The following is a 12,675-nucleotide window of genomic DNA, read 5'->3' on the forward strand; positions in this document are numbered from 1 at the left end:
CTGTTAAAGGTAGAAAATGCTGTAGTTCTTGTCAAGTCCTTGTTCAGTTTTTAAATCTTAATAGAAATGATAAAATGATAATTTGTATGATAGACAGTTTGTGTTGTTTTAAGACAAATTTGCTAAAGTTTTAGCATAGACACAAAATACAGTTATGTCTTCTAACACAACTCAGTGGACTTAACTGGGTTCGTTTTGAGTTTACAGTTCAGCTTCAGATCATTTCCTTAATAACTAATTAGGCTATCAGAATCAATTTTCTTGTCTGTATGTAAATTATGGATACTTAGCTGGTAAGCTTTATCAGAGTAAATGACTTAGCCAAAATGAATTGTTGCTGCTGTTTCATTGTTACGACTTTTGATTATGGTTATCATAATAATAAAAGTTAAAATGTTTGAATCTACGTGATTAAGAGAGGTGAGAAGTTAACCAAGAAATAATTACTTTTACTTTCTCTAAAATATTACTGCCCATCTTGTCTTTCACGAGTCCAACATTACACATGCCAAGAAGTTTATTTTCATGTTTCTCCAATAACTTATTTTGGCAGAGTGTTTGTTTCCATTTAGAAAGAATTATTCTTTTTTGTTTTGTTTTGTTTTGTTTTGTTTTTTGAGACACAGTCTCACTTTGTCGCCCAGGTTGGAGTGCAGTGGCGCGATCTGGGCTCACTGCAACCTCCGCTTCCCGGGTTCAGGTGATTCTCTTGCATCACCCTCCTGGGTAACTGGGACCACAGGCATGTGCCAGCATTTGTGGCCAATTTTTGTATTTTTTAAAGGCGGGTTTTCACCATGTTGGCCAGGCTGGTCTCAAACGCCTGATGTCAGGTGATCTGCCTGCCTTGGCCTCCCAAAGTGCTGGGATTACAGGCTTGAGCCATACTGCCCGGCTGTGAAAGAATTATTCTAAAATTTTACTGAATTATAACTATGTATACTGTAAGTTACGATGTTTATTGGCTGTTTAAAATTTTCACATGAGCAAAGTTAAGAATTGATCACTTAGCTTGAAAACAATTTTGTTATCTGGTTTTAAAGAAGAAAATCCTTGAATTGGAAAAAGTATTATGTCTTCTTAGTTCTCACTTACTGCAGAAATTCCTTTATTATTAATGAGAGCTGGTCACCACATTGAAAATGCTTCTAAGCAGAGAGCTCATGATGTATTTCATTTGTTGGAAAAGTCAACTAGGTCACTCATACCCACACCTATAGTGTACTACGCTTATACCTTGGTGTTCCCATCCCCCAAAAGTTGGGAAACATGGTTTTTACTAATTCTTAATATTCTGTTATCCTATAAATTTTGCATCTGCTTTTACCTTTTGGGATAGTACAGAACAAAGTCTACTCTATTTTTCATAGAAGTGTTTTGAATTTTTGAGCTCTTGAGATCTATTAGTATGATTGTAATGGAGGCCTTTTGCTATTTGTTGTGGCATGGATAATGTGTAACGTTAGGTCCAGTTTTAGAGATGCTAGAAGAATCTTATTAATAAGCTAGTTTTGACTGAAGTGCCCTCAGAGAGATGAGCATTATGAGACACAAGTTGAATTTAAAGACCAGTAGATTATAATGAAAGAGCACAGTCTCATTTGCTTGTTACCAGCTTCTCATTGAAATTTCACAGCAAAGGAATTATTTTCCATATACGTTTGTATTTAAATATTTAGCTTTATAAATAAAATATTTTCCCTATCTTTTGCTTCTAACCGCAATTTTATACTCCCTGTGTTCTTAAAACAGTGCAATGCAAAATGAAAAAGAAATGAGAAGTAGTGGTGCTTTAGGAAACTAGATTAGTATTCTCAAGAAAGTAGACATTGGGTTTTCTTTTTACCACCAACCTTTTCCAAAGCATAAAGGAAATCATCTACCTTTTTAGATCTTTGGACATCAAAAAGAATTGTAGTAATTAAAATAAGAAGTGACATTTTAAATTTCGTTCTAATTTAACATTTCTTTTACCGTCTCATCTTTGAGTAACAACAGTTAATTTTTAATTTGCGCACAAAACTCTAAATAAATAAACTAAATCCAGTCATGTATAGATCTTCCCCTCTCCTTAGAATGTAAGGATAGCTTAATGTTACCAGATCTTTTACTATAATAGTATATTAAGTAAACCAAAGGGAAAACCGAAAACAAAATAATTTCAGATCATGCCAAGAGGACGTAAATAAAACTTAAAATCCATTCTTGACAAATAGGAACTTTTAGTAAACTAGTACCAGAAGGATACATCTTTAATGTGCTAAAAGTTTTGTCTATTTTAAATCAGTAGTCAATGCCATTCTTCCTAAAGTCAAAATACTTGTAGCATTCTTTTTAAAAATCAGGAACAAAGCAAGCAACCTGCTGTCACCACTGTTTTTTAAAATTGCTCTAGAATGTTTGACCAATTGTTATTTTTGTAATCGTAGAAAAATAAAAGAAGCAATTGAAAATCTATCCCTACTTATGTATATATTTATGTTTGTAACTAACATTACTCTGATAATTTTGCTTTGTATCAGATGTACATTTAGGGGAAAAGGGATTATTTTCTTCATCACAAGAACCACTGCAACAACAAACAGATTGATTGATTGACAGATTCTTAGATTTAAATATAACCTTAAAAAGAAATAGGGAGTACCTATATGTAGAAAATCTCAAAACTGAGATAGGGAGGACCTATATGTAGAAAATCTCAAAACTGGAAGACTTGAAGAGAGAGAAGACAGGCCATGTTCTTGTATAGGAAAAAGGAATAAAAAAGGATGACAGTTTTTTCCAACTGAATATATAATTGCGAAATTCCAGCATGGCTTTGTTTCAAGTCTATGTGGAGGAATAAATAAATATAAAAGGAGGAGAAATAAAGGTAGGTTCAGCCCTACCAGATACATAATTATACTTAGTAAAATATTGTGCTTCTGTTATGATAGCCCATAAATATTCTTCTTGTTCAAAACATATAAAAGGAAGCACTACAAATCATTGATTCTGAAATGGTTGGATGTGTCTTTGGGAGTGGAAAATCTAGTTTAGAATCTCATCTCACATTCTATTCTAAAACAATATACAATAATGTCTTAATCAGCTCAGGCTGCCATTATAAAATACCACAGACTGGGTAGCTTAAACAACAGAGATGTATTTTCTTACAGTTCTGGAGGCTGGAAGTACAAGATCAAGGTGCCAGCAGATTTGGTTCCTGATGAGGGTTGTCTTCCTGGGTTACAGATGCCACCTTCTCCTGTGTCCTCACATGAGAGGTGTGGGGTGGGAGGAAGAAGAAAGGCACCCAAGCTCACTGATGTTTCCTCTTATAAGGACACTAATCTCATCATGAGGGTCCCACCTCATGACCTCATCTCAACAAAATACCTCCCAAAGGCCCCATCTCCGAATACTGTCACGTTGGGATTAGAGCTTCAACATACAATTTTTTTCTTTGGTGGTGGGGGCCACAATTCAGTCCAAAGCAAGTAAGAAATAACACTTAAAGGCCTGGTGCAGTGACACCTGTAATCCCAGCACTTTGGGAGGCCAAGGCAGGTGGATCACCTGAGGTTAGGAGTTTGAAACCAGCCTGGCCAACACGGCGAAACCCCATCTCTGCTAAAAATACAAAAATTAGCCACGCATGGTGGCACATGCCTCTAGTCCCAGCTACTTGGGAGGCTGAGGCAGGAGAATCACTTGAACCTGGGAGGCAGAGGTTGCAGGGAGCCGAGATTGCCCCACTGCACTCCAACCTGGGTGACAGAGCGAGACTCTGTCTCAAAAAAAAAAAAAAAAAAAAAAAAGCTGGGTACAGTGGCTCGCGCCTGTAATCCCAGCACTTTGGGAGGCCGAGGCGAGTGGATCACAAGTCAGGAGATTGAGACCATCCTGGCTAACACGGTGAAACCCCATCTCTACTAAAAAAAATACAAAAAAAATAGCCAGGCGTGGTTGCAGACACCTGTATTCCCAGCTACTCAGGAGAAGGCTGAGACAGGAGAATGGCGTGAACCTGGGAGGCAGAGTTTGCAGTGAGCAGAGATGGTGCCACTGCACTCCAGCCTGGGTGACAGAGCGAGACTCCATCTCAAAAATAATAAAAGATAATAATAATAAAGAAATAACACTTAAAAATAAGCATAGAGGCATACACAAAAGCATAGAGGAATATAGAGAAAACCCACTAACACCCCAGTAATCAAAGTTGACAAAGGACACAATACGAAGGATGTAATTAGGCAGTTCACACACAGGAAACTCAATTTAAAGTTAGAAAAAGTTACAGATAATTTGATAGTTTTTGTTGTTTTATTTTCAGTGATTTTTGAAAATATAAATTGCTGCAGACTTTTGGAAATTAACTTTGTATTATAAGTGTTCATACGTACAATTTATTCTTGGGTCTTTGGAGAATTTCTTCAGCCTTCACGCTGGTTCACATATAGATTCTCTGAATATAGACTAGGATTTTATTTTAAATGTGAAAGCCACTGGTTTTTTGTTGTTTCTGTTGTTAATCAGTTAGTTATACCTAGAAAGAAGCAGTATTTCTAATTCAGAAGTGTTTCCAACATTTATAATAAATGATGAATATGTTTACCTTTTGTATCTTGCAACCTCCATTTGTAAAATAATAATTTTTTTATGATGTTGTAAGCATGTCATATAGTTAGTATTTTGTGTCTTACTCACTATGTGGTAAAATTAGAATTACTTAAATTGACTATCCAAACAGATACTTTAGTATAGTTGTCATTTAGGACCAAGCACTGAATTTATAATGCTCTTTTTAATGAGATAGCTCTTCACTAAAATTTATAATTTAGTAAGATACTGATCTTGAGAGGTTTCCCTTTAAGACACTCTAGCTGAAAAGTAAGAGTGCAAATGTACCCTTTTACCCCAGATAAGTTTTTAAAATTAAAAACTATAATAAAAGCAAATAAATACAGTTCTGGTGTATTTAAGAGCTGTATATTTTAGGTACATGTTTAGGACAACAATAGATAACAGATTTTTTTGTTTCATTCCTCAAAATATGTATACTCACAATTTCATAACCATAAATTGTGATTTTTTTTTTCCCTAGTCTGAATTGGAGAAGCCTAGAGGCAGGAAAAAAACACCCGTCACAGAACAGGAGGAGAAATTAGGTATGGATGACTTGACTAAGTTGGTACAGGAACAGAAACCTAAAGGCAGTCAGCGAAGTCGGAAAAGAGGCCATACGGCTTCAGAATCTGATGAACAGCAGTGGCCTGAGGAAAAGAGGCTCAAAGAAGATATATTAGAAAATGAAGATGAACAGAATAGTCCACCAAAAAAGGGTAAGAGAGGCCGACCACCAAAACCTCTTGGTGGAGGTACACCAAAAGAAGAGCCAACAATGAAAACTTCTAAAAAAGGAAGCAAAAAAAAATCTGGACCTCCAGCACCAGAAGAGGAGGAAGAAGAAGAAAGACAAAGTGGAAATACAGAACAGAAGTCCAAAAGCAAACAGCACCGAGTGTCAAGGAGAGCACAGCAGAGGTAAGCATGTGTAACTCTAAATTGCATCTGTTTCATTACTATATTATAAATCATAATTTGATGCTATCCACATTTGGGTCTTCCCCAAAGCAGAGCAGAATCTCCTGAATCTAGTGCAATTGAATCCACACAGTCCACACCACAGAAAGGACGAGGAAGACCATCAAAAACGCCATCACCTTCACAACCAAAAAAAAATGTGTAAGTTGTAAATATTACATTTCAAACCAATTTCAAATTATTTTGCAAAAGTTCCAAATTCATAAACATACATATTGCTGTATTTAAATTCCATATATTTAGCCCCATTACACTAGGTAAGATAAAATTTTTATAAACTTACCTTAGTGATTGATATCTCAATAAACTATTTTGTACATTTTTAAAGGTGTAGGCAAATCTTTATAACTGAATACCAAATAGTATATTATTTCCTATACAGACTTTATGATATCTAAAGAAGTGATAAGGTATTTTTAAATAATCACCACACATTGACCAGGTTGCCTTGTCATTCCACACTACAATTTTTTTTTTAAATGTTTCTCATTAGCACCTTTTCCTTTAAAAAAAGAAAAACAGGTCTTATGCTTCTGCTTTTATTCTTTGAACTTGTAGTAGGAAAGTAACAGGTACCATTTTTTAAAAATTATATCCATAGAAATTATCACATGTTGGTCTCAAGTGTTTGATATCTTGGTTTTGTTTGTTTTCTAACCCAGTTTGTTTATCTACATCAACATGTATATAGTTTTAGATGTTCACACAAACACATTTATAAGAGAGGTACAGTAACAATCTGTACCCCAAATTTTAGTGTCACCAGAGTATCAGTGCTGTAATTTGCAGATTTGACAGTATTTTTTCTCCTCAGTTATGTGAGTGGAAATAGAGTAGCCTGTCTTCTATTAGTCGGAAATTTAGCACACTTTTTCTGAGAGTAATCCCACTCGTACATAATTACATCAGTGGCTTGACTTTTCAGAGTTGCCAACGTACTGTCGTTAAATACTCAATTATCTTAGAGATTTTCCTATTCCTGTGTATTCCACAGGAAGAGGAAAAGTTGCCTGGGTGTCTAGCCAGTACTTCATGCCATCTTCCATGTAATTTTTCTATCAGGTTAAAAGTAAAGGTAAGTACATTTTTGTGGCAGCTTTATAAATGTGTTTGGATTCAACCAAATCACTATTTCTAAACAAAGGATTCTTAAGGAATCCTTTATTTAATAAAATACACATGAATGATGTAACAAGGAAATAATTTTAGTTTGTTTGTTTGTATTTTAGTTTGTTTATATTTGGACATCATAAAATTCAGGGTTTAAATGATTATTGTGCTCTCCTAAAATTACACAAGTCCTATGAATGTTCTAAACCAAACAAGTATTTCTTAAAAAAAAAAAAAAAAAATTGATATGGAAGAAGATTCTGTAGTCAGTCTTGGAAGCCTATCTTCCTTTCACTGGGAAGCTCTTTCTAGAGCTAGTATATTAACGTATGTTAGGATTTGTTTCTTTTTCTTGTTCTGACCTCAGTGAAATTGAAAAAGATTGTCATTATGTTTCATGTAATTTCTATAGTTTCATTAATCTCGAAAAACCAAACCAAGTAAAAAAATTGTTTGGTTTGAGCATGAGTTTAAAAAGTACATATTTTGGATTGCTTATAGAAGCGATGTTATGTTTCTAATTTTAAAAAATAAATATCAAGAGGGATCCATTTGATTAGATGGTTCTATTACATATTTTTTGATGCCTCCTGTGTTTCAGAGAGTACTAGGTGCTAGGGACACAAAACAGACGTGGTTCTTGTTTTCATGGGCTCATGGTTCTTGTTTTCCACCATCTAATGGAGTGAGGAAGTTTTTTCTTTAAAAGTAACAATGAATTGATATCTTGAGAATAGTAGGGGCTAGACAGGCAGAGAACAGGTGGCATGAACACTATATTTGAAGTTTCTGAAGTGAAAAAAAATCTTGGCAAAATCAGAAAGCTAAAGGAAGGCAAGGGTTTGTTGGATTGTAGTTGTGGGGAGTTGGGGAGAAGAAAGAGATGAGAATGGACAGGTAGGCAAGGACCATCTACTGTTCCTTGTATACTGTGTTAAGGAGGTTTACAAAATTATTCTCAGCTCAGTAGGGAGCTCTGTAGTGGCAGTAACATCATCTGTTCTTGTACTTTTAAAAGATAACTTTGTAAAGAGAAGAGGCAAGAGATGGGAATGGTTTGAATTAGGTGGTAGCAATGGAGATGTGGAGAGAAGTGAATGGATTTGAGATCTCTGTAAGAATCTGTAAGGCCAGACAAAGACAGGTACACTATATTCAAATTCCTTTCTGCTTTGAGCAGCTCAGTAGACATAGATGCCTTTTACTGTGTTAGGAAAGATGAAAGGAAAAGCAGACTTTAGGTTATGGTATGTTCTCAGTCACATTTTTTTGTTGTTACTTGGTAGATAATATGTAACATTCTATGATTAAATGCTGGTTTAGGATTCAGAATATTAAAGAAATGTTCTTGTCTCATAAAGTAACTGAGGGTAAACATGATATGACAATTGATGAAATACTTGAAGCATTTCTTCTAACGAGGTAATCTACTGAAAGATTGGAACGTTCATTGTGTTTTACATGTGTTTTACTCTAGCCGTGTAGGACGCTCCAAACAAGCAGCTACTAAGGAAAATGATTCAAGTGAAGAAGTAGATGTGTTTCAGGGTAGCTCTCCTGTCGATGATATTCCGCAGGAAGAAACAGAGGAGGAGGAAGTTTCTACAGTAAATGTATGTGTTCAAAGTTTCTGTGAGCGGTGTGGGATATAAAAAACAGAGTTAGTAAATGTTTGGTTAGATCATTTAGTACTTGTTTAGTATTTATATATTTTACTTCATTAGTTTATAGCATCATTTTATCTACCAGGTTGGATAATGGAGAACATCTTTTATGGAAACCCGAAACTAAGCAAATAGGTGTAGCTTAGTGAGAATGTAAATGTGAAGTCTGAACTGAATGTACAGCATTCTAATATTGACACTTTAAGCATTTAAGTTGTACCTTGATTTTAGGGCACTGATACCCATTAAGTATACTGTTGTTTATATTTTACAACTCTCTGTTTGGTATTTCTATTTGGGTTTCATAATAGAAATTAGAAGTTAGTTACACAGAATAAAATCAGCCTTTGGAATTGAAGCTTGAGCTGAATGAGAATTCATAAAATTGGTAATACATACTTATTTTGCAAAAGTAGGTATGCGTTACTTCCTGACTTTTTTGTTTTTGAGACAGAGTCTCACTCTGTCGCCCAGGCTGGAGTATAGTGGCGCACGATCTGGGCTCAGTGCAACCTCCGCCTCCCAGATTCAAGCAATTCTCCTGCCTGAGCTTCCCAAGTAGCTGAGATTACAGGCCAATGCCAACTATGCCCGACTAGTTTTTGTATTTTTAGTGCAGACAGGGTTTTACCATGTTGGTCTGGCTGGTCTTGAACTCTTGACCTCAAGTGATCTGCCTGCCTCGGCCTCCAAAGTGCTGGGATTACAGGCATCAGCCACTGCACCCGGCCCTTCTTGACTTTTAAAGTAATAAATAAATAACTTCACCAGTTAATACAACTCAGATATTTCTCTTAGGAAAAAATATAATACATTTAAGTAGAAGCTCTTCTCCCATCTTTGTTTGAGAAACCCAAGCTCTATAATCAAGTCTCAGAATTGGTCTCTGCTGTTCTGTCCTATTTAATGGAATCAGAACTCCTATCTGTACCAGGATTCATTTTTGTGAATAAGTGAGTTAAGAACACAGGAAAATGTGCTTAATTGTGGCCTCAAATTAGTTTGGCTTGTTTCTTAAAGGGTTTTGGGGGAGGACATCAAAGTAAGTCTGAAGAGTCAATAACGATTGATGTCTTCATCAGAGAAAAACTACATAGTAAATTAAAACCCTCTTTTATATTCCTATTGTTAATATTGACATTTTTTGAACTAAAGTTTTATGCTTTCATTAGTGCTTGCCAGTAAATGATAATATGTTTGAATTTTAGGTTATTTTACTGTATTGATAATTATTAAGATCCAAACTCAGTAATTACTTTCCCAGAAAGATAATGTAAGTTCATAAATGTGAGATGTTTTCATTTACCACAGGAAACGTAAGTAGAAAGATGATTAATCTGTTTGAGTTATTTTTCTTGCTGTAGACATTGATTTCTGTTCATTTCTCTTTAAAATTATTAGATAGAAAAGTAAAATAATTTTTTTCTTTCACTGTTCTGGGGAAGTCTGTGAGCCTGTAAGGGTTCAAATGTTATAGAGGTCTAAATATGTGATGCCAGGGCAGAAAGTAAGGATAAAAAGTTTCAGGGAAAGGAAAGCAAAGAAAATCAGGAACAAATGAGAATAAAGATTAGTTAAAAATGATTACTGCATATCTTATGCACATATACCCATTTTAATTAAGCATCTGGTGACTTTCCTTTTAAGGTACGGCGGCGAAGTGCTAAAAGGGAACGGCGATGAACAAATGTAATTAATAACTTTCTCTGTGAAAGCTTTGGAAAAATCTTTTTTTTTTTTTTTTTTTTTTTGGTCAAGCTTGAGGCTGAATAAAACCTTTGATGCACAAAATGGGACTGCTGAAGAGTGGACAGTTGGACCTTACTTTGGTGACCCCATACATTTGTGGTCACATGCTTTAGCCATACGCATGATAACATTGACTATGGGGTCTTGTGAAAGTGTAATGTGCGATGGCTATGTAGACATAAAGAAGAAACTTGTAAATATCTTTTTTCTTTTTTTAATGTTTCTGACTTCTGAAGTGCTTGTATAGCTTTTATCTGCGGCTTTAAACTGACAGTACCCAACTGTTTATTGGATCTATTGATTTGAAAAGAATTTGTTAGGATAGATCTTAAGCAGTAATCTGTCAGTGTTTGTATTTGTATTCTTTGCAATTTTACTGTGAAAAAAATTTGTTTTCAACAATTGGTGTCATTTTCTTGACGTCATTATTTGTTGGAGAGTTAAATGGTCTCTTCCCTTTGTGTATCTTACCTAGTGTTTACTCCTGGGCACCCTTAATCTTCAGAGGTGCTAAATTGTCTGCCATTATACCAGAATGATGCCTCTGATAGGAGGACAACCATGCAAATTGTGAAATAGTCCTGAAGTTCTTGGATTACTTTACACCTCAGTATTGATTTGTCCCAGAATTTTCTGGCCTTTCATGGCAATGAAAATTTTAAGAAGAAAGATTTAAAGTATTTTAATTTTAAAGAGTGTGTTATAAAATAATGTACTGAATTCTTTATCCCATTTTATCATCCTTTCAGTTTTTATTAATCTACTGTATCAATAAAATTCTGTAATTTGAGTTTTTAATAGTCTAGAATGTTATTGTGTATAGATATTTCTTCTTGAACATTATGTTCAGAAAATGCAAATTACACTATAATATAAAACCTGATATATACACGTTAGAAATATTCCAGTTCTCCATAACAGTGTAAAATTAATCAGAAAGAAAAAATTTTATTGATGCAGTGTGTCTTTATAAAGCTGTTCTTGAAAGCCAAGTGTTTTGTATTTTATAGTGAGTTGCATGTTTATGAAAAAAAAGTGCTGAAAATGGGATGTGCTGTTTTCTGTAAATTCATATTTAGCCATAGTATATGATAGATTGCCCCATAACATAGTTTTTCATCAAGAGTTTATTATTGTACTTTATTTTGGAGCCAAAAAATTGATTCTGGGGGTTGGGGGCAGGGTAGAAGTGGTATATCCAAGTATATCAGCTACTGTAGTTGTCACAGTCTTGTGAACTTTGAATGAAATTCCACTTTGTCCAGATTGGGAGAAGTGGAAATTTATTTGGATTTAGAGCAGGTCTTTTTTTTTCTTCATTGTAATCTGCAAAATATAGAAATAAATTACTTAAGGCAGTATCCTTTATACAGTTGTATAAACTGTATTTTGAACCAAAACATATAGGTTACTACTTAATGCTTACCTAATTTCATTTTAGTATTTTAGGTGCTGTTATGTTTTTTCATGGTTAACACCAGAGGGGAAAAAATCATATTCTAACTTATTAAGTTTATCTCATTGAATAGTGGAACATTTTCATATGATACACCATTATGTTTAAGGTATATTTCCAAGATTGGTTATAACAGATGGGGCATATAATAAAGAAGCTACTATTTTGGAAAATGACATTTTACTATTTGCCAATGTATATTGCAATTGATGTGATTATTTTTCTTTTAAAGATTTGTTCGTGTTTATGAAACAGTCATTTATTTTTTAAAAAGTGTTTTGAATTGTGTCTTAATCTCTCCATATTTAACTATTCTTCATTTACAACAATACTGACACCAGTAATTATGAGAGGCTGTCATATATCAAAGCAGCTCAGGTTGGATCAAGATGCATTGGTTTTGAAATGCTTCCTTAGCTCGGTTCTCCCAAACACATAATTTCTATTTCAACAGTACAAAGGCATGTTTTAAAATCTATAACATAAAGAATAAGGAATAGCTTTGTATTTTTGTCATTGATTAAATTGCACCGGAAATGTTTATGGAAATATTAAGAACATTTTATAAAACATAACGAAAAAATGATTGTGAAGGATTTTTATTTGCATGATCATAGTTAACCAAATTTCATTGCACATTTTTGTAATGCTGTACAGCAGTTCACAAAAAAATGTTCATTGTAGATTTTGTTAACGTTCAATGCCAATGAGTCTGTAATTTTACGACCTGTCTGTTCTTTTTTTTGGGTGGATTACGATGTAAATTTTTCTTTTCTTTTCTTTCTTTCTTTCTTTTTTTTTTTTGTAGAAAAATAGGTGCAATAATGATCAAAGTTTTGATGTCTTGAATCTCCATCTTAGGGGATTATCTTACGTTTAAACTTAACATTTCATGTAGTAACATTTGGAGAGCCACATACTTTACAGTAAAATTAAGTGTGTATAAAACATTAATTGCTAACAACTGTTAGCAAACTATTTCAGTGATAATGTTCATTTTGAAAATATATACTGTATAACATTAAGAAAATATTTAACTCCCTGTAACAAGTTCCATTATGAAAATCTTATTCCTCAGTGAGGTTATCTTGCTGCACTCTGTAGCAAATT

The 12,675-nt window shown here is 34.1% G+C and overlaps 1 protein-coding gene across 7 annotated transcripts in view; it reads left to right on the top strand.

Annotated features, from left to right (window-relative positions):
* The window catches only part of PDS5B (PDS5 cohesin associated factor B), a 186,831-nt gene extending 174,993 nt beyond the window's left edge, over positions 1-11,838 (top strand). For 2 of the 7 annotated variants that reach the window (XM_054446092.2, XM_054446095.2), the window contains exons 32-35: positions 5,087-5,526; positions 5,617-5,727; positions 8,174-8,309; positions 10,008-11,838. In XM_054446092.2, coding sequence (XP_054302067.1) covers positions 5,087-5,526; positions 5,617-5,727; positions 8,174-8,309; positions 10,008-10,043 — 723 coding nt within the window. In that variant the 3' untranslated portion in view covers positions 10,044-11,838. Of the gene's footprint in view, positions 1-5,086; positions 5,527-5,616; positions 5,728-8,173 lie in introns of all 7 variants that reach the window. The other 5 variants (XM_054446098.2, XM_054446096.2, XM_054446099.2 and 2 more) reach the window with 3 other exon arrangements.
* The last annotated feature ends 837 nt before the right edge of the window (positions 11,839-12,675 follow it).

Source organism: Pongo pygmaeus, chromosome 14, assembly GCF_028885625.2.
Source record: "Pongo pygmaeus isolate AG05252 chromosome 14, NHGRI_mPonPyg2-v2.0_pri, whole genome shotgun sequence".
Classification (NCBI taxonomy): domain Eukaryota; kingdom Metazoa; phylum Chordata; class Mammalia; order Primates; family Hominidae; genus Pongo; species Pongo pygmaeus.